The sequence below is a fragment of the Rhamphochromis sp. 'chilingali' genome, assembly GCF_963969265.1.
Source record: "Rhamphochromis sp. 'chilingali' genome assembly, chromosome: 2".
NCBI lineage: Eukaryota > Metazoa > Chordata > Actinopteri > Cichliformes > Cichlidae > Rhamphochromis > Rhamphochromis sp. 'chilingali'.
This window is the reverse complement of record NC_137930.1, coordinates 16710365-16733428: the sequence shown is the minus strand read 5'-3', so window position 1 is coordinate 16733428 and position 23064 is coordinate 16710365. Positions and strand designations below refer to the sequence as shown.

The 23064-nt window shown below is 40.8% G+C and overlaps 1 protein-coding gene across 6 annotated transcripts in view; it reads right to left on the bottom strand.

The window, feature by feature from the left end:
• Positions 1-2925: 2925 nt before the first annotated feature.
• The window catches only part of ttll11 (tubulin tyrosine ligase-like family, member 11), a 29908-nt gene continuing 9769 nt past the window's right edge, over positions 2926-23064 (bottom strand). Inside the window, exons 1-10 of one of the 6 annotated variants that reach the window (XM_080875797.1) lie at positions 22896-22931; positions 21622-21721; positions 20479-20612; positions 17502-17792; positions 17102-17386; positions 16829-16924; positions 16631-16743; positions 10848-11093; positions 9421-9527; positions 2926-7154 (exon numbers count right to left, since the gene is read on the bottom strand). In XM_080875797.1, the coding sequence (XP_080731923.1) occupies positions 6844-7154; positions 9421-9527; positions 10848-11093; positions 16631-16743; positions 16829-16924; positions 17102-17386; positions 17502-17792; positions 20479-20610 (1581 nt within the window). In that variant the 5' untranslated portion in view covers positions 20611-20612; positions 21622-21721; positions 22896-22931 and the 3' untranslated portion in view covers positions 2926-6843. Of the gene's footprint in view, positions 7155-9420; positions 9528-9829; positions 10047-10847; positions 11094-16630; positions 16744-16828; positions 16925-17101; positions 17387-17501; positions 17793-20478; positions 20613-21621; positions 21722-22895; positions 22932-23064 lie in introns of those variants that run through there. The other 5 variants (XR_013970853.1, XM_080875796.1, XM_080875793.1 and 2 more) reach the window with 5 other exon arrangements.

Below are 23064 nucleotides of genomic sequence, written 5' to 3'. Positions count from 1 at the left end.
GTAACTGAGTGTATTAAAAGGCTGGGCAGCCTGGGATAGTGTAAATAAAATGCTCACACTATTTTTACCTAATGTTAACAGAGCTTTTTGTAAATGTATCTTGTGCTCAGACTCTGCTGTACCATTATGGATACTGTAAATATGAAACAGCTCAGTCAAGTCATCTGTCCTCATTGGGTAGAACTATACAATCAAATTTAACCTTTCAGTGTTCTCTGTTTAAAGTTGTTGGTTTCTTTTGTATTTAGAGTGTGTTATTGCTAGCCAAAAAAAAAAAAAATAAGTAGGAGTTTGACTCTTGGGATGTACTTCTTCATTGGTTACAGGCCAAGTCGAGTCCAGTCTCGAGATTCAAAAGCACAATCCTGTATTTCTCATCAGTCTAGCTCTATGCACTTTTACGTTCAGTGGTTGATGTTTGTAATTAGCTTTTTTTTTTTTGGTTGTTGTTTTTTCAGGTGATTAAAAATGTGGCAAAGTTTAAAATTGAAGTAAGGGATTTTTATGATATGGCGAATTCACAACATTTTGTATGAGATTCTCAACGATGTGACCCCTCCTTCTCTGAACCAGAACAAATTGCCTCAGACTGATGAGTTCACACGACTTTTCACATCTCACCCGACGTCTAACCGCCTGTAGAAATATCTGCATAGGTGAAAGTCAGACTGTGTCACTTTGACAAGTAGAAACAGCTCTTCAATTTAGATAGCAATAAATACGCTGCGTACTGTTTTCATTGGTAGCATTTGCTGACTGTTTGGTACCATTAGCAAATTTTTTGGCACATTTTACGGTTAAAGGCACATTAGTGAGTCTGTTTTCAGACTGTGGTGCACTGGTGTTACTGTTAGTACAGAGGTCAACAGTGGGGTTCTGGAAGTAAGAATCTCATTCATATTCTCCTCAGAGATTTTGATTATGAGATATATCATAACCCAATAAGTATTATCCATCAAGGAAGGAAGAAGGATCAAATTGTTTTTTAGTTGTTTTGTTTTAGTTTTGTTTTTGTTTTTTTGTTTTTTTAAAGCTCTTTGATGGGGAAGCTGAGATTTGGGAGTTCTTTCACTCTTAAAAGTAACTATGTACAGTCAGTCTTTTACAGTGTTTTTTGAGCCACATCATCTTTTTACAGTTATATGGCTTGGTTCAAGGCTTAAAACTCTTCATATAAGGATTTCCTGAAACATCACTGGAGAAAATGAATGGGAATTCACTTCTGGAACCAGAGCCATTAAAATCATGGGCGACACTGTTGCGCTCGATAGCTTAGCATTTCTGCTAAATGCTCGACTGTTTAAAACTCTACTATTTGGCTAATTACTTTACATGGAGCCCATTAAAGGGAAAAAAATAAATTTGATAATATGTCATTAAGGCAGATTTTATAGAGTAACTAAGAATAACTTTGATACAGTTTTTCTTTCATAGGTTTGGGCATTAGCATATATAAAAGATATAACACACAAGATTACAATTAGCTAATGTTTGCAGGTCAGTTTTACAAAAAAGGTACCGTACTGATCAGTAGCTTTGCACTGGCACTAAATCACCATGAAGTTGAGGGATATTTGTTATTTGACCAAATTATTTGGAATTTTGGTGTTAAAAAAATATAGTATGTAGCTTAGCATTTTAGCAACTAGTAAGATATGTACCAGTAACTAGCTTAATAGCATTAGCTATTCTGAATTAAGAAATAGCTCATGCTTTTTAGCAAAAAAACAAACAAACGTATTTTAGCAGTTTACCTGTAGCTGTTAAACTATGAAAGTCACATAGTCTCACTTTGAAGTTTACAATAGTTACACTGATACAACCTTGCCACATTTATCCCACCAGTACTTCTTAAACAGATACAAGTAGAAGAGGCATTGCAGTTTTTGGTTTATAATTCGACTCCTCATGTTTCAGTTTTGTTTTGTGTTGGTTTTTTGTTGTTGTTGTTGTTTTGTTTTTTTATGGTCTACTTTTATAAATCAGGAAACCATGAGGTCTCTCTTCACACACAGTTCAGCCAATCCGACTAAAGATGAATTGAAATATAAAGCTATAATTAAAGTAAGAGATGTTGTATGTTTTCTATTATCTTGTAGAAAATACTTTTGTAAGTATGTTGAAAGTATAAAGTATTTGCTGGATTCTGCTTCCTTTGACGACAGTGACAAAACAATAATGTACAGAGGAGTTTGTGTTGACAAAATGTGGCTGTGCAATTTATGTACATTTGCAACTAGACCTATTAAAGTTTTATTTAGCTATTTTAAAATCGTGTGCCTTTCTGTCTTTTGTCTCATCACCTCACACGTGCTGGTATCCATCACACTTATTCTGCTTCTCTGATAGAATAAATGGAGCTTAGTTTGACAGTGTAACAGATGAATCACGTGTTCATTAAATACTCAGGCAGGCTGTGATAGATGACAAACAGCTAGAGAGAACATATGCTCAGTAGCAGGGTCCAAAGGCAAAGGCAGCTTTTTTTTGTGGAAGTACAGTTTAAGTAGTGTCTGTTTCACTCAGCAAGTCTGACCTACATACTGCCTGATTGTCATTCCCCACATCGGGTAAAAAATTAAAACAGGCCTGAAGCTTGTAGCAATTTTGTTGAAATTCCTGTAAAGTGAGCTGAAAATTATATTTTTTTTTAAAAAACATCATAACTGTTCTAAGTGCAACAGAAAGAAAATAGAAATGTACTTTGAAAATATTCAAATTGTATTAGGTTTATTTGTAACAGCCAACCACACGAACTGGTGTGTTTTACAGGAAAGGCCTTCTTGTTCTCTGTGAAGCTCACTTATTTCTTTGCCCAAGTGGAACAAGTGTCTCCCTGCAGCAAAGGCACATGTTTAGCATGTCAGGCTTCTAAAAACTCTAAACTACAAAAAAAAAGCATTATTACTACTAATAACTAGAGATGGCACGATACCACTTTTTTTTATGTCCGATACCGATATGAATCCGATAGTGTTTTTTTTAATCAAAACTTTTTTTAATATCTTGCTGCATTTTGTATAAGTTTATACCCAAGTTTAAATAAATAACAACACTAAAGCTATTCTGTTATACCTGTATGTAAAAAATACACTGTGTCCAAAATATGTCATAGTTCAGCAACACTGATCAATCTAATAAACTTAAACCTGCACCATCCTCCCTATTCTGGTATTTTAAAGAGTACTTAGCGGAAATATTAAGCAACCTAACTAATAGGGTTGCAAACTCCCAGCAAAAAAAAAATAGGGAACCACCCCCCACCCTCCACCTCATGATGCTTAATCGATCTAATCAAATTTAATTTGATGCAGGGGGGGAAATGCACAGAAATAACTTATTTTTCAAGAATAATTAAATAGATTCAACATCTTTCTTCAACAGAATTGCAGAATTCACAGATGGTACTTTCACAAAGGAAAAAGTACTATAGCTTACTAGGGTATATTAGACTTAACAGTTACTATATACAGTAATGGACTTCTATACATCAGATTAAAACTTTGGGTGTAAGATTCAGATAATTATTTATTAAAAGCTAGACATTTTAAATGAGAATAAGAAAGAAAAGTATGTCTTTGTGTCCCCTTTTCCCTGTTCATGCCCCATCGGCCCCCCTGGCTAAACTTTGCTAGATCCGCCCCTGCACAGTTACCAGCCGTCAGCTACGCAGAAAATGATCCTGGTGTAGAAAGTAATGTTAAATAAATTCTAACAACAGCTTATCAAGGTTAAATGTGCTGCTGTTGTTCAGCCGCTGGTTTCCTCTTTCTGGTGCAAAATGGGCCAAAAACAAAGAAGAGAGACGGACTCCGACAGAAAAGCCGATCAGTTGATCATTAAGCAGTTTCAGGATTGAAGTAGCAGCAGGAGAGAGAGAGAGAGAGAAGAGGCAGTCGCTCCACATGTCTGTTGTTAAGCTTAACATGGGAATGCTTTACAGACATTCAGAGATAATGTTATACACTTACTTTACTTCTCTCTGGGATCACTTTCTCTGAGATGAAATGCTGGTTTGGTAGCAAGGCTACAAATACACACAGCTGCTCTATCACGTGCTACAGTTATGAGCCGAGTTACGCTGTGTAGCAAGTTTTGTGAGGTCCTTTATTGATATTTAATGGATCGGATTACATTTTTTATTTCTCGCCGATATCCGATCCAGTAATTTGGGTCAGTATCGGACCGATACCGATAGGTAATATCGGATCGGTCCATCTACTAATGACTAGCCTTACCGGTGCCCAGTGGTCAGATTCAGGATTCAAAGATACCAAAAGTTGAAAAAACACAGTCACCTGCTTCAGATGAGATGGTTTCCCGTCCAATGCGGAGTGCATACATCATTTCCCCTTCAATCCAGTTTTGATCTAACTAAAATGCTTCATCAAAAAAAAAAAAAACAGACACTTCCTGGATATTGCACAGTGGATCAAAATCTGCCCAGATTTTTCTGTATTCATAATAACTTTGAAAATCACAGCTAGGAGCTCGTGGAAGATCCTGAATCCAGCAACCAGCTGGGGCTTTTCTGTGTGGAGTTCTCCCTGCGTCTGTGGGGTTCTCTCCAGTACCTGGCTCTTTGCCACAGTCCAAAGACATGCACATTGAGCTAAACTGGTGTCTTTCTGTGTTCCTCACAATCATCTGGCAACCTAACCATACCCTATGCTAATGGTTGGGATTTCCTAGCTAATTAGCGCAACATACTGAAAATTGCCAAAGATAATACAGTTTGACAGACTTAAAATAGTACTGTTTCACCAACAAAGTGATTCCCAAAGAGCTATTAGCTGAAAATGTGGCATTTTCCAGCATGGTGTGCACTGTGTCATTAAAAACTTGAGGAAGTACAAGACAAAAAGAAGTAAAAGAAGTAGCTAACCTTAAAAAAACAACAAACAAACAAAGCTCCAATTGATGCATCTGGTGTTAAGGAAAGGAAATGGAGAAAAGGCTGAAGTTGTGTGATTATTTGTGTTTCATATACCATTACTTCCATTTATATTTGAACATTTGAATAATACCCTGCATCGATTCTCAATTTGTCTAGCAAAATATAAAAAAAAATGAGGGGTGCCACAAGATTTTTGCACAGTACTGTATGTGACGAGCCTTTTCATTTTATAAACGAGAAACCCACAGGCTGGTCTTAACACAGAACAACAACTAACAAAGCAAGCACAGAGTGATGAACTTGAATTTAAAGATATAATTGTAGTGACACTCTTCCAATCTGTGCTTTTACACACACCAACTGGGGTCATGAGCAAGCGCTTCGGAGCACCGCTGGTTATTAGCAGCAGCGACAAAAGAACCGTGATGACTAAAGATGGCGGAGCTGCAGCATCAGCTGGCACTGGCAGCCTCTGCAACAGAAGGTCGGGGAAACATTGGCAGATGGCTGTGCTGCGAAACAGATCTGCCGTCTTAAGGCGAGTAAAAAGCGAGCCGTTTTTAAATTCATCCATCAGCCTCGTTGAAGACGGCGGCGTAAACAACTCAGAGTGCCAACCCCGGTGCCATTATGTGCGACAAATGGTGCCCTTTAATGAGCTCACAGGTGAATTCGCTCATAGGTGCTATAACAATAGCGCACACACGAGTCGTACATTAATATCAGGTCGTTATCACGGCCGCACGAACCCACACATCTCCAGTTCAAAGAGCAAAATGTGTTTATTTCGTTTGATAGTGTTATCAATACATGTCATTCATGTTATGTGCCAGTGTTTAATAACTCATACATCTACTTCACATCATGAATACAGTAAATAAGTTAGCCCTACAGTATGTGTAGCAGAAATCTCTTAAATATTTAGTTCAGTCTGTTTTCCACAAGCTGCCACACTGCACTTCTTTCATTGGTTTAGTAATTTTAGCATAAAAGAAAAAGACAAGCGACCTTCCAGCAGCAGCTGCCATGTTACTCTGGAATTATGAGGCATTCGGTTTTCTAACCAAATCTCATTTAAGAATCTGTGAAACATTTTCGCCATGCAATTATTTCTAGACATCTACGTCCAATGGCAGTTGTGTGGCTACATTCTAAAGAACATAATGGCTGGAGGTCTTGCGGCTGCCTGACTGGAATAGCTGCTTGAACTGAAAGAGGATAAGTGGCCGCGCGGCCCTTTTTCCCTTTGAATACTTATTCACTTAACTCGTCGCTAATGGGCTCGTGGAAGGCGCACAGCTGAGCCGCTCACTGTCAACAGGCTTTCGCCGCTAAGCTAAATGCAAATAAATACAGCGGTGACCACACACGCGCACACACACAAGTTCAAACAGTGAGCGCACAAATGCCCAGTCACGTCCATTTCTGTGCAAAAGTAATATAGCTGAAATATTTGCTGTGCAAATTCAAGAACATAATACACTGAGGATTCTCCCTTTTCCTTATTTTATGTGTGATGTGTGGAGCGTCTAATGTTATCCCTGAAAAGAAAGTTTGTTTTACCATAAGGGTTACCAGACAAATGTGAAAGGGAGGCATATAGCTGCCTTCTAGAATCAGTAAGTCAATTAAAAGCAGCCATTTCCTCCTCCTGACCGGATCGTGTTCTTCATATATGATCCTACCGGGAGGATGGGAGGAAATGCACCGACCTCCTTATATCTTCTTCCATTTCCATTCCAACAACCCCCTGCGGGCATCTTCCTCCTCTGAAGAAAAAGCAATCAGTAAGAGAACAGTGCTCCTGCGAGTCAGCCAGCAGGGCATCGGCTCGTCCTTCTCTGGGGCTGCAGAGGAGGGGTGGACACCTAACTCCTCTGCTCCTGTGGAGAATGCTAAAGGCAGTGTTTTGGGGGGGGGGGTGTTGGATGACTAGTTCCCTCTCATCAGTTCTCCACATTTGCTCTGAGCGAGCGTGGCTTGAATCTTTGATGCCGGTAGTCCTGGCTGGCCGCCCTTCGGAGGGGAGCCGGAGAGCTGAGCTGAGGGTTGGCGAGGCACGGCGCCTGAGTTTTGACGGTTCGCGGCAGCGCCCTGCTGCAGCTCAGAGAGCGCCTCTCCTCGACGCCCGACTGAGGCCCGAGCTGAGACTCGCACAGCTCCAGCAGTGACACTACCTGCTCCCTCAGTGCCAGGGATTTGAACCTGCGAGCTGCCAAGTAGAAAAAGGCTTCGACGAACGCCTGCAAGCCCATCCCTGTGAAGCAGAAGGCCAGGTTCATTAAGTCAGTAATTTCATACTGCTACTAGGTGATAAACTAGCAATTCTAACACAAAGAAGAGCTTGACATTTCCCTAAAGAACCTTAGCAGCTTTATGAAGATCAAAGCATTTTTTTGTTCAGCAACTATGAAACCGCTGTGAGTTAGATTAGCTTAGCAAAAAGATGGGAAAGAACTGAGGAAAGCTAGTCTGGATTTGTCCAAAGGTAACAAAATCTACCTGTCACCACCTCTAAAGGGCCCTAATTACCTTGGCTGTTATGTAAAGACCTGCCAGCGAAGTGGAACACATGGGCAGATGAAGAAGCTTCTAATGATCCAAACTGTTCTGACAAAAAATATCAAGCTGGGTTGTTAACAAGGCGTTTGATTGCACATTAGAACAGAGAGCGGGGCTTTGACCGAGGTCTGTGCTTCTGTTTAAGCCAGATAGAATTATAATTTTACACAACTTTCACTTTTCACTTTTTCAGTCGAGACCTTCGGCCCACAGTTAATGAATGTTGAAATGTTTGCTGTCACAGTCACAGTTCTTTAAAAAAAATGGTTGACTCATTGTGTAATGTAACAGTCCTACAATGGTCTTATCGTTATGAAGGTTAGAGTATTCAGCGTTTGCTCCAATGACATTTTATAGTCTTACAGGCCTGGAGACTGGTTGCCGACCCCCTAGCAACCACCAATCTCTAGGTAAAAGTGTATTCCCTGACCTGGTGAGTGTTTGCTGGAAGGTTGCTGGGAGGTGTTAGTGTGAGGCTGGTTGAAAAGGCATAAAGGCTTGTAGTTGCTTTGCTCGCTGGCAGGTTGCCATGGTCGCCCTGGGTTTGTGTTAAAGACCCCAATGTGGTCTGCAAAGACTACTACTACTTGCCAAGCGGTAGCAAAGCTATGAAAAGTGGGAAATAAACTTGAAACAGAGATTGTTCGCCTTAAAAGTGAAACCTGCACCTTTTGAAAAGTGTTGACGCAACAAAGGGACAACTTTTACTTTGAAGGCACAGATTCTTCATTTCCAGTTTCTGCTGCACTTCTTTCAAGTTTCACTGCAGCTCAGAGAGAAAATGCTGAGGTTCTGCAGGCAAGTCAGCATCTTCCATGCAAACTATGGGCAACAGAGGCAATCTGCTAGCTACTATAGCACTCCCTTAGAGACCAATTTAACCTGGTGTAAACCCCTAGCAACCACCTGCTAACCAATCATGTAATACACATTTTAGCAACTGGAGGCTGCCAGGGGTCACCAGCCAGTGAGGCCTCACGCCTGAATTACGTTTCTACGGTGAATCTATGGCATAGCCTATGCAAGAGGATGACACCATTGCCACATTTATACTTCCACAGTTTTGTACTTGTAAGGATTTACAGTAAGTGTTGGGACATCTCTACGATCATTAACATTAACAGGGTGAACAAAGTGTATTAACAGTAATGCAATACAACGTCTGAATATCATTCTCTTAGATTTGAACGATATCATCTAAACCTTGAAAGTGGATATTTTACAGTAGTTTGTAGGTTGAGTAGAACAACTTATATATGTAATCATAACACATAAGAAATGTTTCTTGTACCCTTGAAGAGGCTGGCATCATTTTCTAAAGCATAACTCAGTTAAATGATTTAATGAGACGAGAGGAAAGTCCAACCTCCATCTCTGAAGACTCTCACTTGAATTTTAGGTTTTACAGATTTTTCTACTTTCTCTGTTCTCCACCTAGAAATCGAAGAGATCCATAGTGCAAGAAAACATTTAGATGTAATTTTTTTAATTTGTCGCATATCCCAAGTCTAACTGGAATAGATATATTTGTGAATTCTAAGTTTTATCCCAGTTCTTGGTCCCTTACAAGTCCTCCAGTGCACCCACACACACACAATAACAGACGCTGACTCCAGCCTTCCTGAATACGTATGAGCTTATTCTAAATTCAGTCCACAATCTCCTCCGTACAGGCCCCTCCATGCTCGTCCATGTGATCTCCATCCATCCGCTCCGCCTCGCAAACATTCCTCGGAAGGTGCAACGTCTGAATAATTCATGTCGGGTAGTCTTCTCCATTGTCACAGTGTGATCTTTGCTCATTTCAATTACAGTGTCAGAGGAAATCTGACAAAGAATGACAAGCAATTATCTCCAAGCACAGTATTTGCGCCGAGTCTCGAGGACACCCGTGCTCTCTGTCCTCCACATATTTTTTCCCTTTGTGATAATTTATTGTGCGTTTGTGAGTATGGCGTTACCTGCTTCTCTGGAGTCGGGCGTCGCGCCTGACCAGCGGCGTGTGATGTCTATGTAGAGGATGTCCACTGAAGCCATTGTGAAGTTGCTGCCACTTAGTTTACAAGTCCTGAAAAACATTACAGGAAATCTAAAATAAGCTCCATAATGCAATTCTTAGCTTACAAACACATCGTGTGGTTGCTCTGAAACCTGTAGAAAGCATTCAACATTCATGCTTCCTTTAAATAAATGAAGGGAGATTCAAAGACCACAACCACTGAATGTTAGATTCCAGCCTTGCTCCTTAGATATGGAAAAATATTGATCTCAAATTTATTTATATATATATATTTATATTATGTAAAGCATATCATCGAAATTCCAGATTTGCAGTTTTATGTTGAGAAGCATGAATTGTGCAAGATTTACCCTAAAGCAGTTTTCCACAGCACGGTGAACCCCCTTTGGCATCTTTCCTCCTGCATGACTCGCCTCTCTGGGATTCTCTCTTCATGTCACTTATTAACCTCTTTAGTTGGGAGATGTTCCACCAGGTTCTTTTGTTAGCACCACACAACTCTTCAGTCATTTGTTGCCCACGTTCCAACACTGCTGAATCACTGTATGTGACTTTATTTACATACAGCTTACATGGGCAGTTATGTATAAAGAAACACATGTACTTTTATAACAATAAGCACTGAGTGTGTTAACCTTCAGCAGCTCATTCTCTAGACAATCCTTTCTTTAAAGACAGAACAAATTTTGGGGTCAACTTAACCACAAGGCAGATATGTAATGTAAAAGCGAGGTCAGAGGTCAAATGTAAAAAGGTATTTAGATTGTGATATCAGAATCCCCATATACCCGTATCACTTCCTGTGTATTACCAATGCAAACAGAGGCAGCAGGACTGTAAGCATAGTTTTAAAGATGAAAGAGATTTTTGAAACTTTGCCTTATTTGACCTTAAAGAGGTCAGAAGTCCAAAGAAACATGATATTTAGATTCAACCATCCATCATTCCCTACATGCCTATATGCTGTCAATGCAAACAATGGCAGTGAGAAACAGTTTTAAATAGCTCTATATAGCATTATTATCACTCTGACCTTCAGATCGATCACTCTATTGATTTTGAAGGAGAGGTCAGAGGTTAAATGTCACATATTAATTTAAATCTTTATTCTGTACTTTATATAGCTTGACAATACACACCACGCTTGTAAGAATCATAAGTTATAAGGCCTTGTGTCAATTTTCTACCAATAAATCATTAAGTTGACTTTGAAGACGTTGGTGGATTTAAGACACATTTTAATGGATTGTAAGAGGTGCCCGCTGTACACCCCTACAAAGCTTCATGAGGATCAGAAAGAATGGCACACAATCAAACACCGCCAAAAACATAACCTCCTTGGTGGTAGTAATAAATAATAGTACCTACCTGATGAAGGTCCGAAAGGCAGTGGGGCCAAGGCGCATGTTGCCCTTCACACCAAGGAAGCGTATGAAGAGAGCTGCGATTCGCTCCACTAGCCGCAGGTAGTTGAACTGCTTGGAGTACTTTGGGTAGACCTGCTTCAGACACAGCGAAGGCAAAGTTCCCGTTTCATCTTGGCTCTTCTCTTGTGTTTCTTCTTCCATGGGAATCTCTTCTCCTTGTTCAAACCCACCGGCCCTCTGTTGGGGACTGTTGGTGTAGAGTAACAGGAAAAAAACAAAGAAAAGCAAAACAGCTTTAATTTAAATTAATGAACGGATTCATTTTCAAGCTTGGTGAACATTAAACCAACAAGGTGCAGATACAAGAAAGAGATTCAAAACGAAAAGGTTGATTTCATATTGACGAAAAAGTTGATACTTGTCACTAAATTTGGAAAAGCAAATAAGTTAAATGGTCCAGACAGGATTGGTCGTTTGATAGAAGCAACATGAGACTCATCCTCCACCGGGCTATACACTGTTCTCTATTACTCAGTAAAAACATCAACTCAATTTCAACCTTAGGTGATGGACGAGCTGTGCTTTTAGAAGTTCATTTATGATGCTTTGAATTAAGCAGACCAACATAAAAGCACTCATACCAGTTTACTTAAAGTGACCAAAAGAAGTCTGTGAACCTTTGATTCAGTCCATCGACCTCCTGTTACACAAAAGCTGGATCAGAAAACAGTGTACTGAAGTGCTTCCATGCAAGCAATGCAGTACCACCTTGTTATCAACATACAGACTAAAAACAGCCTGAATAGCCTGCATGTTGCTTTATAACACCGGTAATTAAGCTGCAATTCAATTTTATTTATACAGCGCCAAACCACAACAACAGTCCCCTCGAAGGTCTGTATATTGGAAGGTAAAGACTCTACAGAGAAAACACCAGCAATCAAAACACCCACTATGAACAAGCAGTTGGTGACAGTGGGAAGGAAAAACTTAACAGGAAGAAACCTCTGGCAGAAGCAGGCTCAGGGAGGAGCTGCCATCTGCCACGTCCGGTTAGGGGTGAGGCGGGGAGACAGGAAAAAGACACGCTGTGGAAAAATGGTCCATTAATGGTCAAAACTTTAAAAGAGCAGAATCCTGAACATGAGTTTTTTCCACTGCTAATGCACGTTCAAGGTGCCCAATATTTTATCAGATGAAAACAAAGCTGCCTTTTTTCAGAAAACAAGTGACACCAAGACTAATCCGTCTACTTTAAAATCTCACATCCTTCTGCTTGTCAGACGAAACAATGAATATATGAATATTAGATAAATGGAAAACTGTGATGGATAATAGTACTATTTTTTTAATTCTCTGTTATAAAGATAATCCTTAGGGAGAGAAAAAAGTCAGCTATGCTTAGTTACCATGCTGCAAATTCAAAATCCGTCATGTCATGTTTTCTCCATTTTACTGTCACTCTGTCCCTTCTACCAGCTATCCCACTGTAATATTCCTGAGGGACAGGATGCCTTTTACAGGGAATTAACGTAAACTGCAAGGATTGTGCGTTTCTGTCCTTGGGAGCTTTTTTGGGTGTGTACACACTGTGCTTGATTGACAACTTCCCTCCTCTCACCTGGCAGGTCAGAACAAATTATACCTTCATCATTCTTTTTTGGAACATGAAGTGCTGCGACCTTAAAACACCCCTATAAAAGAAACTTAACTAAAAGCCAGAATAAGTAAAGAACACCTGTGCGAGTTTGCAGCAGGGGCTAAAAGCACAACTGCAATCGTGCACATGTGCATCAAGAAACGCATACAACAAAAGGCAACACTCAAGGGGATAAGAACACCGCCGACTTTTTATGAGGCCGCTTCATTCTCCATGAATTAGTAAGCAGTGTGAATGGCACTGAGCGAGCGCTGCTGAATGTTTAATAGAATCAATCATCCCTCGAAGCCAGGACGCCACCCACATCTATTTAGACAGGACAGGCTCTGCTAAAAACGGACACGTCTTCAACAGAAGCTGACAAGCAGACAGACAGTGAGGCGAATGTCTACAAACATTCCTGCAGAGGGAGAGAAAAGCTGATGGGTGGTGAAGGAGAAAAGGTGAAGAATGGGAGGTTTTTAAAAAAAGACACACAGAAGGCAAAGCGTATGTACCCAATTTGTTGTCATTAACTGACAATGGGAACCTTTTTTATCTTGATGTGTGTGTGTGTGTGTGTGTGTGTGTGTGTGTGTGTGTGTGTGTGTGTGTGTGTGTGTGTGTGTGTGTGTGTGTGTGTCCGAGGTGTTCCCAGTAGGAAAACTGGAGAAAAAGCCTCAACTTTAAACACAATTAACTTCCCTCAATCTTTCTTTCCTTTTATGCAGATGATGCTTTTCTAATAATGTGCCTCGCCCGCTATTTTAGGTATGGCCACAGATCTCACTTTTTTTTTTTTTTTTGTTCTCGCTGCACTCACCTTTCATAATGGCTCATAAATCACTCTCAGAGACATCATACATAGGATTAATGAGCTGGGGGAGAGAAGTGCATGTCTGAGAGTCACTGATAGCATCACCCAGTTCTTCTTAGAATTCCTCATTTATCTCCTCGCCCTTCTCTCCAAAATGCCATTTACCCCCCCTCCTCCCTCCACCGCCAACTATTCTGCCATTTCATATTTGCTTTATCTCTCTTCTATAAGCCTGCCTCGATCATTTAAACAGCAACACAGCTTTTGGGGTATTTTTTTAACTCAGCTGCTGCTCTTTAGCGCGTGTGCCTGGTCAGCTCCCCCCGTCATTTCACTTCATTTTAAACCAGTAAAATTCATACTTGGCTGAATTCAGTCTGAACTCTGTGTTCTGACTGACTGGATCTCATCCATCCCACTGCAGACCAGCTGTCAGCAAACACAATGCACGTATTTTCTTATTGGCAGACCATCTGTGCAGTAAACAGATTACTTAACCTGCCATAACAATGTTTGTGCTCCAGAAAGACTGCTTGTTAATAAATCTCAAATTCTGCAGAATTTTAGAAAAAGAGAAAGAGAGCGAGTTCCCTCTGCTAAAACACCAAATCTGTATGAAGCAGAAAGGATTTCTCTAACAAACCTATAATCCACTAGATCCCTGAGATTTTTAATTTTGAGTAACTGTGACTTCAAAAACTACAAAATACCAGCCAAACCATGATTAATTCCTAGTTCTTAATGTCCATAAGTATATTACTCCTAATGCCGCTTTAGACTTTTTATCCAGCATCATAAATAACAGTTTAACTGGGTTCTGGCAAAAGCACTGGAATAAGTATTATCGGATACTGGAGCACCTGCATAGTCAGTGTACAGTCATAGATCAGATTTGACCCGTTCAATGCATTTTACTTTAGCAGGACTTTCTCCTGTTACACTGACTAACTGTTTAGTTCCACATCTGTCCACTCGAGTAGCTCGAGACACCAACCGTCTGCCACCTACAATCCACATCTTGCGTCAGTTGATCTCAATAGGTCACATGATAGGGTGAGACAAGGTCACAGCAGTTTCAACCGAAACCTCTGCAGATAATGACCCACACCCTTTGTCACAGCTTGGTTCATGATCAATAGTGAGTCAACGTCTGCCTTAAGGGACAACTTCCACTAGGGTTTAAATACGTGGGACTTTCCACCATTTGGTCTTAGAAGCGTCTCGGATGAGAGCTGAAACATCTTCAAGAAATGTAAAGAAGTTCAGTCGCTTTTCTTTCCAAGCTTCTTAGACTACCATGACCTGGATGACTGAGAACCTACACAGACATACTGCCATTTAATGTGTTTGTTTAGTTTGTTTAAATCACAGCAATCGCACTGTGTGGAGCTGAATGATTAAAGAGTTCCGTTTTTGATTACATTTTTCGGCGCTGAGCCAATCTAACGGCTAATTTAATAAACATTAGCAATGGCTAGTTGGGACATGCTTACCATTACTCTCTTCAACCACAAGACTTTGTCACCATTTGCACAGCTGACAGAACAATTCCCTGTAATCACAACGTAACTTAAAGATACTCTGAATCTTCTTGCTTCCTTTTAATTATGCACCATGGTTGGATAACTGCTGTTAAAATAATCACGTGCTTAAATAAAATATCAGGATCATTTTATTACGTTTTCTTTGGTGCTGATTTGAGATATCTTTTCTGAGATGTACTTAATAATTTACTTACAACTTTGTTACTGGTACCCAGCTGCATGCACATACTATTATGTGAAGTTCTAAGGGTTCTGAGCCAATATAAAACAAGCAATAATGTGCAAAAGTCTTGACCCACCCCTCTCTTTTCTTTGCTAGGAAAATGGGAAGTATGTGCAGCACTTTACTGAAGTGGAAATACAGCATATAAGGCAAAAACAGCACAATTCTAACAATATTAATCAATATTTGGTATGACCACCTTTACTCTTGAGCACAGGCACATACGCGTCTCTTAGGCAAATTTTCTTCTCTTTTCTTTTAGTCTTCAGGAATATCCCACACTGCTACAATAGTGCTCCATTTCATTATTTTTGTATCCAGGTATGCTTTTACTGCACTCACAGTATATTTGGGATCATTGCTGCACTAAGGGATGAAGTGGATTCATAACTCCATTAGATCTGTTGCCACTGATTTTCAGTCCAGTTCTCATCTAATTTGGCGTAACCTCAGCCAAGGACATGACTTTCAGATACTGCTCATCTTCTGCAGATAGTCTTTTATTCCCCCAACTTCTTTTGTCCTTCACTTTTCCAGTTTCCTCAAATTCTTTAAGGACACACTGAACACCATGCTGAGATATGCCACATTATTAGCTGATAGCTCTTTGGAAATCACCTTGTTGGTGCTTTTTATACTTAAATGTTTCATAAATTAGTGTTCAGTGACCTAACAAAAAAAAAGAGAGTAAAAAAAGCATTCCTTCGGAGCTGGTCAGGTACAAAGACTCGACTGAAAATGAGTGATGAAGCAGCCAAAGTCCAAAGAAAAACTTTGCAAGATCTTCAAAAAGCCTGGAGAACTATTGCTCAAGAGTACTCTAAAAATAACATAGTCTGGATCCTTGGAAGCACAATTTAAAATAGGCAAATCACATTAACATGTTAGTGGTCATGACTTTAGTAGTTATGTGGGCAATGTGCCTAACCAGATCTTTTTAACGTGCACAACAAAGCAGAATTTCCGATAAAGAAAATAATCTGAGGAGGAGAGTAAAGAAAAAAAAGGTGATGGAAGGATGGGCAAAGTGAGAAAAAACGGAAGAAATTGAGATGGTGGCCGAACAGAAGCTGTAAATCCTATTGTCATAAAAGAAAAACAGACTGAGGGTGAGAAAACAAAAAAAAAATAAAAACCTAATGTAGGAGGAGATTTATTGTCAGGCACCACACAGGGCCAGTCAGCCAGAGAGAGATTGAGCCACCAGACTCGTACAGTAATGTGTGAATTTCCACCACGGCTCAGCTGAATTTAATTTTTCCATTTAACAAGCTTAGGGAGAGCTGTTGAGCAGTGCAGAGCAGGACTCCGAGGAGGGATGGGAAGAGTGAGATATCATGTCCTTAAAAAGTGAACATGCAGACAAGAATGCAAGGACTTCAGGCTTTGCATGCGTCTGTATGTGTGTGTGTGTGTGTGTGTGTGTGTGTGTGTGTGTGTGTGTGTGTGTGTGTGTGTGTGTGTGTGTGTGTGTGTGTGTCCGAGGTGTTCCCAGTAGGAAAGCTGGAGAAAAAGCCTCAACTTTAAACACAATTAACTTCAGGCAAGTCTATATATTTACACTGTGGGTTTCTTGTGGCCTGGATCCATTAGACGCAGAGTGTCCCTGATCACGCCCACTTTGACCTCTTCATCCACCGGACTGGGAACATATTCAAAAACTCCGGGTGCCACCTAAAAAATGCAAGTACTGCTTACAGCAAAAAGAAATAAGAGGCTTTAAAATATGATGATGTTGCTGCTGACATTTCACTCTTACCTCCTGCTCATGCTCGATTCTCATACTAGGGTTGGAGTTGACTTCTAACAGTACGGGCTTTAGGTTCTTCATGAGCAAGATGTCAAAGCCTAATATCTGAAACACACCCACAGAATGTCAGCAACATACTTTCTATACCGTATATATTTAAAATTCTCAAATATATACAAATAATGAGGATTGATGAAAAGGTCATTAAGGCTTAAGAAAATATCTACGTGTGATCAATATAAAGTGGATCTTATCTGATTATTTTATTTATTGTATAATTACTTGGAAGCACGTGGGTCCTGGTTTGCCGGGTGGTATGTCAGCCTGGTAGTAGACTCTAAGTTCAGGCACCACGGCGATGACAGTCTTGATGACAAGGGCGATGATGTCCGACCACACCCTCTTGATGTCGACACCTTTAGCTGCTAATCTGTACAGCACGCTGGAGAGAGTGCGCTTGCTGCCGGTGCTCTGGCTGTCTGAGTGCACGAAGTTGCCGCTGTGGACGTTGAGCGAGTAGTTTGTCAGGTGCATGAAGACGTGGCTAAGATTCTTCTGACTTGGCTCCTTCACAGAAACACACAAAAAGACGAAACGAAGAAAAACAAAAAGAAAAGAACAAAATTTGTTACCTTTAAGGTCACGGCTTCACAGCACAGTTTGCTGACACCATCGTGGCTACCTGATACAGCTCGGTGCAAAAACGTGTCAGTCCCTCTTTGGCAATGTAGATCTCCAACGGCTCCAAGGACTTTATAAGAACGTAGAGCCGGATATCGAACTTAAGTTTGTCAATAAGTAACGGCTTTTGGATGTACTCCTGGACTACGCCCTGTTTGGCCTGCGAACCCGTCATGAGCTTGAGGTCACTAGGGTCACGGATGAGGTAGATACCGTCCCCCTGAGAGCCCCCATCTGGTTTGACAATGAAAGTGGGATTCACTGTAGCATCCTTCTCTTTCACCATGTGAATCTGCAGCAGAGGGAAAAGGTACACCAGTGAGTGTGAGTCAAGGAAGTTTAAACACGTTTCTATTGTTGATGCTGTATCAAAACAGCCTGTTGAAAGACCACACGAACTGGGAACGTAACAACTTGTTATGAAACACATAGAACCTGTAGAAAACGGTTATTGTTCACCGTCTCAGCAGCAGTAGCAACAGATAGGTGGAGAAAAGTTGTAAATTATTCAGGCGTTTCTTTTTGTGAAATATACACTGCTCACAAATTTTAGAAAAAATATTTGTCTTTTCTATACTGATATGGACTGGTTAATGAGTCGGGAATGAAAGGATTGCACATTGTTTCTTCATCCTCTAAGAACTGCCTACATAATCTCACCACACTGCCGTGCACCAGCAGGAACCCGGGATCCAGTGCACCAACCTTACAATGGGCCAAAAGATTTCATTCCTGTCCCTGGTAGAGGTCTGTGAGTTCCACCATGGATATGCCTCCCCAGACCATCACTGTCCCACCACCAAACATGCTGTTACAGGCAGCATCACGTTCTCTATCGCTTCAACAGACCCTTTCGCGTCTGTCAGATGGGCTCAGGGGGAACCTACACTCATCTGTGAAAAGTACAGGGCACCAGTGTTGGACCTGCCAATTCTGGTACTCTATGCAAATACCAATCGGGCTCCATGATGTTGGGCTATGGCACTATAGGACATCGGGCCCTCAGGCCACCTTCATGAAGTCTGTTTCTGATTGACTGTTCTGGAGGTCATTTGTTCTTCCTGGCATAAAGGAGCAGATACCCGTCCTGCTCATGGGTTAAGGACCTTCTACGACCATGTCCAGCTTCCTGGAAACCCTTGAGGCAATGGTACGTATTGCTAGGATGTGCCATCCTCTGTGGGGTTCATGTTACCAGTAGTGATACTGGCCCTGGCCAAATGCAAAATTCATGGAAAAAACATAAAACACAGTCAGAAAAGATGAAGAGGGGGAAAATATCAGTGGCCTCCACTGTCTCATTGTTGCCCCTCTAGTGCATCTGTTGTTAATTTCATTAGCACCAAAGCAGCTCAAACTGATTAATAACCCCCCTCTGCTACTTAAATGACCAGATCAATACTCCACAAGTTTAACTGACCTGATGCTATACTCTGATTAAACAGTGTTCCCTTAATTTTCTATAAGCAGTGCAGTTAAATAAATTCATTATCTTAACTTGCAGCTGCACAGGAAGTAGCAATCAAAGATTTGGTTAATCTGAGGTTTACAAACAACTCACATTTCACTCGCTGGGCCCACGTCCTCATTTTAGGTTTGACACCATTTTAGTAGATAAAGGTGGATGGCTTAAACATGAATTGAGCTGTGGTTTGGGGAAGGCCTCGAAGGGGACTGGCGGCGGCTCCCGGGCCTGGCAGATCCCCGTGTACCAAATAGAAGTGAAGAAGTGGAAGAAGTGAAAAGGGGAGGGAAGGTGGGGCATGTAAACAAGAACGAACACCTTGTAGAACTGGGGGATCATATATAGATAAAAACCGGAAGGAACGTGTTTGGAGGCGTGGTCCCACTCGTGAAATTCAGATACTTTATCTCCATTTACCTGCATTACCGATCCTTTCACCTCTACCTAAAAGATGAATATTCAGTCTTTCAGTGAATTATTATTTGTCTTCACTATACATTTGTCTTCAGCCTGATTTGTTTTATAATACTGAGTCATGGCCTAAAGGTTTTACAATAAGATAAAAAGCAATATTCTGGTGCCCTCTGCTGGACATAACATACAGTTGCAATCAAATCTCAATTAGAAGAACTGACCACGTATTCATCTGAATACATCATCAATCTATTTTAATATTTTGGAAGAAAATACAACTTTTTTGTAATTAGATATTCCTGTAAATCTTAATATTGCATAAACAGTACATGCAGATAATAAAACACACATTTTTATTTACAAAACCAATAAAAATATGAGTAGACTACATAAGATCAGCATCTGTGTTCATCATTTGGACTAACTTGGAGAACTTGAAAGAAACACTGAGTCATCCATGAGTGAACCAATCATCTATATTTGTATTTTAAAGCCATTCCCAAAAGGTAAATAAGACTCATTTCAATAAATTTATTGAGGTCATTGCTGCTGTGTTTGGACTCACTTTGTAGGACACCTGGTGCACTAAAATTAATACAGCTACTGCTACACTTATCACTGGTATGCTTCTACAAGGCCTGCTGTGGTCTGCCTTTGCAGCTGACTCAACCTACCCATTTAACAATTTGACTTGCTCTCATTTTGACCAACATCTAGTTTTGGTTTATGGTAATAACAGCTCATCTGTCTCTTTTAGCTTTATTATTAACACAAGCAAACTAAATTGCCCCCTTGCTTCTTATTTCAAACAAGACACTATTATTGCTGCTTCCCCACATGAGAAGAGGTTTCTGGACTCAATTTACCAGATTAAAGTATAAACATTATATCTTGGAAGAACTCCAATTTCCATTTCTCACCTTTTGTCATCATATTCACATGACTTTAGCTCACTGAAATAAGCTAGCCACACATAGCTTCCATGTTTCCCCATCAATAGTTACACAGAAAAACAGTTAAAGACGCTTAACAAGGGTTTTCATATCCAGTGTCATCATTTTTATTTGTGTCAATTTTCTTTAATTTATTTTGAACGTACCTGTGTGGTAAACTGTTGGTACTCCTCAGGCAGGATCCAGGAACGGGGATAGAAGTCGTATTCTTCTGGGAACAACTCCTGCATAGTCCGAACTGCTCTGCTGAGGTTGATCTTTCGCAGCATTTCGATCATTCCTGCATGGACAGTTTTACATAAGAAACTGAATACACGATTGGCACGATTTACACTCACTGGTCACTTTGTTAGGTGCACCTCCTCAACTGCTCATTAACACCAATATCTAACTAGCCAATCGCATGGGAGCAAATCAGTGCATTCAGTCATATAGACAGCCAGGTAAAGAAAGGTGATTTTAATCATTTTCCAACACAGTTTTGAGCTGATCGGAAGGCAATGAACTCAAATCACTAGTTACAACCAAGGTATGCAGAAGAACATCCCTGTACGCACTAAATGCAGCAGAAGACCACAACATGTGGCATTTGTGTAAGCTAAGAACACGAAACTGAAGCTAAAATTGCGTTCAACAAAATTGGACAACAGTAGGTTGAAAAAACGTCGCCTGGTCTGATGAGTCAAAGACATCCACCCCAGTGACCTGCTGGAGGTCAGAATTTGGTGTAAACACCATGAAAACACGTATCAATCCTGGTTCATATCAAGTTCAAGCTGTTGCTGGTGGTGTAATGGTGTGGGGAATATTTTCTTAGCACTCTTTGGGCACCACAGCCTACCTGAGTATTCTCGCTGACCATGTCCAGCCTGTTATTACCACCATTTACCCACCTTCTGGTGCCTGCTTCCAGCAGGATAAAGCTTCATGTCATAAACCTCAAATATCCTCAAACTGGTTTCTTGAACGAGAAAATGAGTTCAGTGTACTCAAACAGCAATGTGGACCAATCTCTCTGAGGAGTATTTCCAGCACGTTGTTGACAGTGAGTGTAAACTGTTCAGTAAATGTAGCCAGTTTCACAATAAGCAGAATGATTGCAGAGAAGGACTATTAACCATTTTAACAACCCTTGTTGGCTCAGAATAAAGTGCCTGGGGTAATGTAGGACAACACTATAACCTGGTTATGATAACAGAATCCTGAATCCATACTGCAATAAATAATATGCGATTTGCTGCAGGTGGTAGCAAGATAAGAAGAGGTGAGAGGAAGAATCTGTGAAATACCTGGGAACTTGTTGACCTGCCCTGAGACGATATTTTCATTGTCATGAAAGGAAACGCCGTGCCAGTAGATATCACAGGCTGTTCGCCTTCCTAAAGGAAACTGAGGGGGGGAAAAGCAAGAAAGAACAGTGAAAGGGAGACATAGCAGAGGGCTGAAAACATACAGAATGATGAGAACAGTTCATTAAGGAACTCGTGTTTGCAAACAAGAACAAAGGCTAATCTACTCAGGACATTAGGAAGGTGTTTTGTCCTCGCAGTGAACCGAGAAAACGGGGCTAATCTTGCCCAAAGATGGCAGGTAAGTGCGTGTTATGTTGTGAAGAGCTGGGAAAGAGGAGGAGAAGTGATACTATAAAGAGGATTTACACAGCGAGGAAATCCTGCTGGCACAGGGTAAAGGACAGTTTAGTCCTTTACACCTCATCTGCTCACTCTCATGCACTCTCACTCCAAACCACACAGAAGCCACCCAGCAGAGGTGTGGGGAATCCATCCAGATATTAATAATAGTAGATAGTAGCAGTATTAGTACACACCAGTGCTGGTATTGGTATTGGATTGACGCTAACATGATAGATTGATACTTTGTTTGTATCCTCAGTATGTAGCCCACTGAATTGTGTTACATAAATAGTTTTTTTGGAAATGAAAAAATACACCTCAAACATGCACTATGAAAAATGTCTAAAACCTAGAGCTGGGCGATAGAACGATAACGATATGTATCGCGATATAACTTTTACTCGATAGAGAAATTAAGCTATCGCGATAGACCTCGCCGCTCTTGTCCTCTTAAAAAAAAAAAAAAAAAAGTCAGCCAATCCAAATTAAGTAGCGCAGAGCCGAACCAATCACAGCCGCAGCGTCACGTCGCGTGACTTGTTACGTACAGCACAAGTGCCAAGCCGCACGTGTGTTTGTTTGGGAAGCAGCCAGCGGGTAATGGAGCCAGCGCGTAATGGAGGAAATGAGTGTGCCGACTAGAAAAATCAACCGAGCGTGACCGAAGAGAAAACAGATGATGGTTCCAACGCCGGAGAGATTGTCGAACGGAAGAGCCATAGAAGTTCCGTAGTGTGAAGGTATTTCGGCTATTTCAAGTCTGACAAAAAACAGAGTAGCGTGCACTGTAAATTGTGCCGAAAGCAAGTCTGGAAATACAATAAACTGGTGCATGCGTCACACTGTGCGCCACGTTATTGTTTCGGTGAAATGAATTTCTACAATACTGTTACTGTTAATTCTACTCTCTGCAGTGTTTAAATGCTTACATATACACACAGTTACTGTCCCTCCACACACACGACTCTGTTCTGCTTCTATGCCCCAGCTTTGTTTACTTTTTCAGACCGAGGCTTCTAGACTTCTGATTGGCCAACATTTCTGCACGGTTAGGAATCTAGCGCCACCTGCTGCTTTGGCATGTTCATAGCAGCGTTT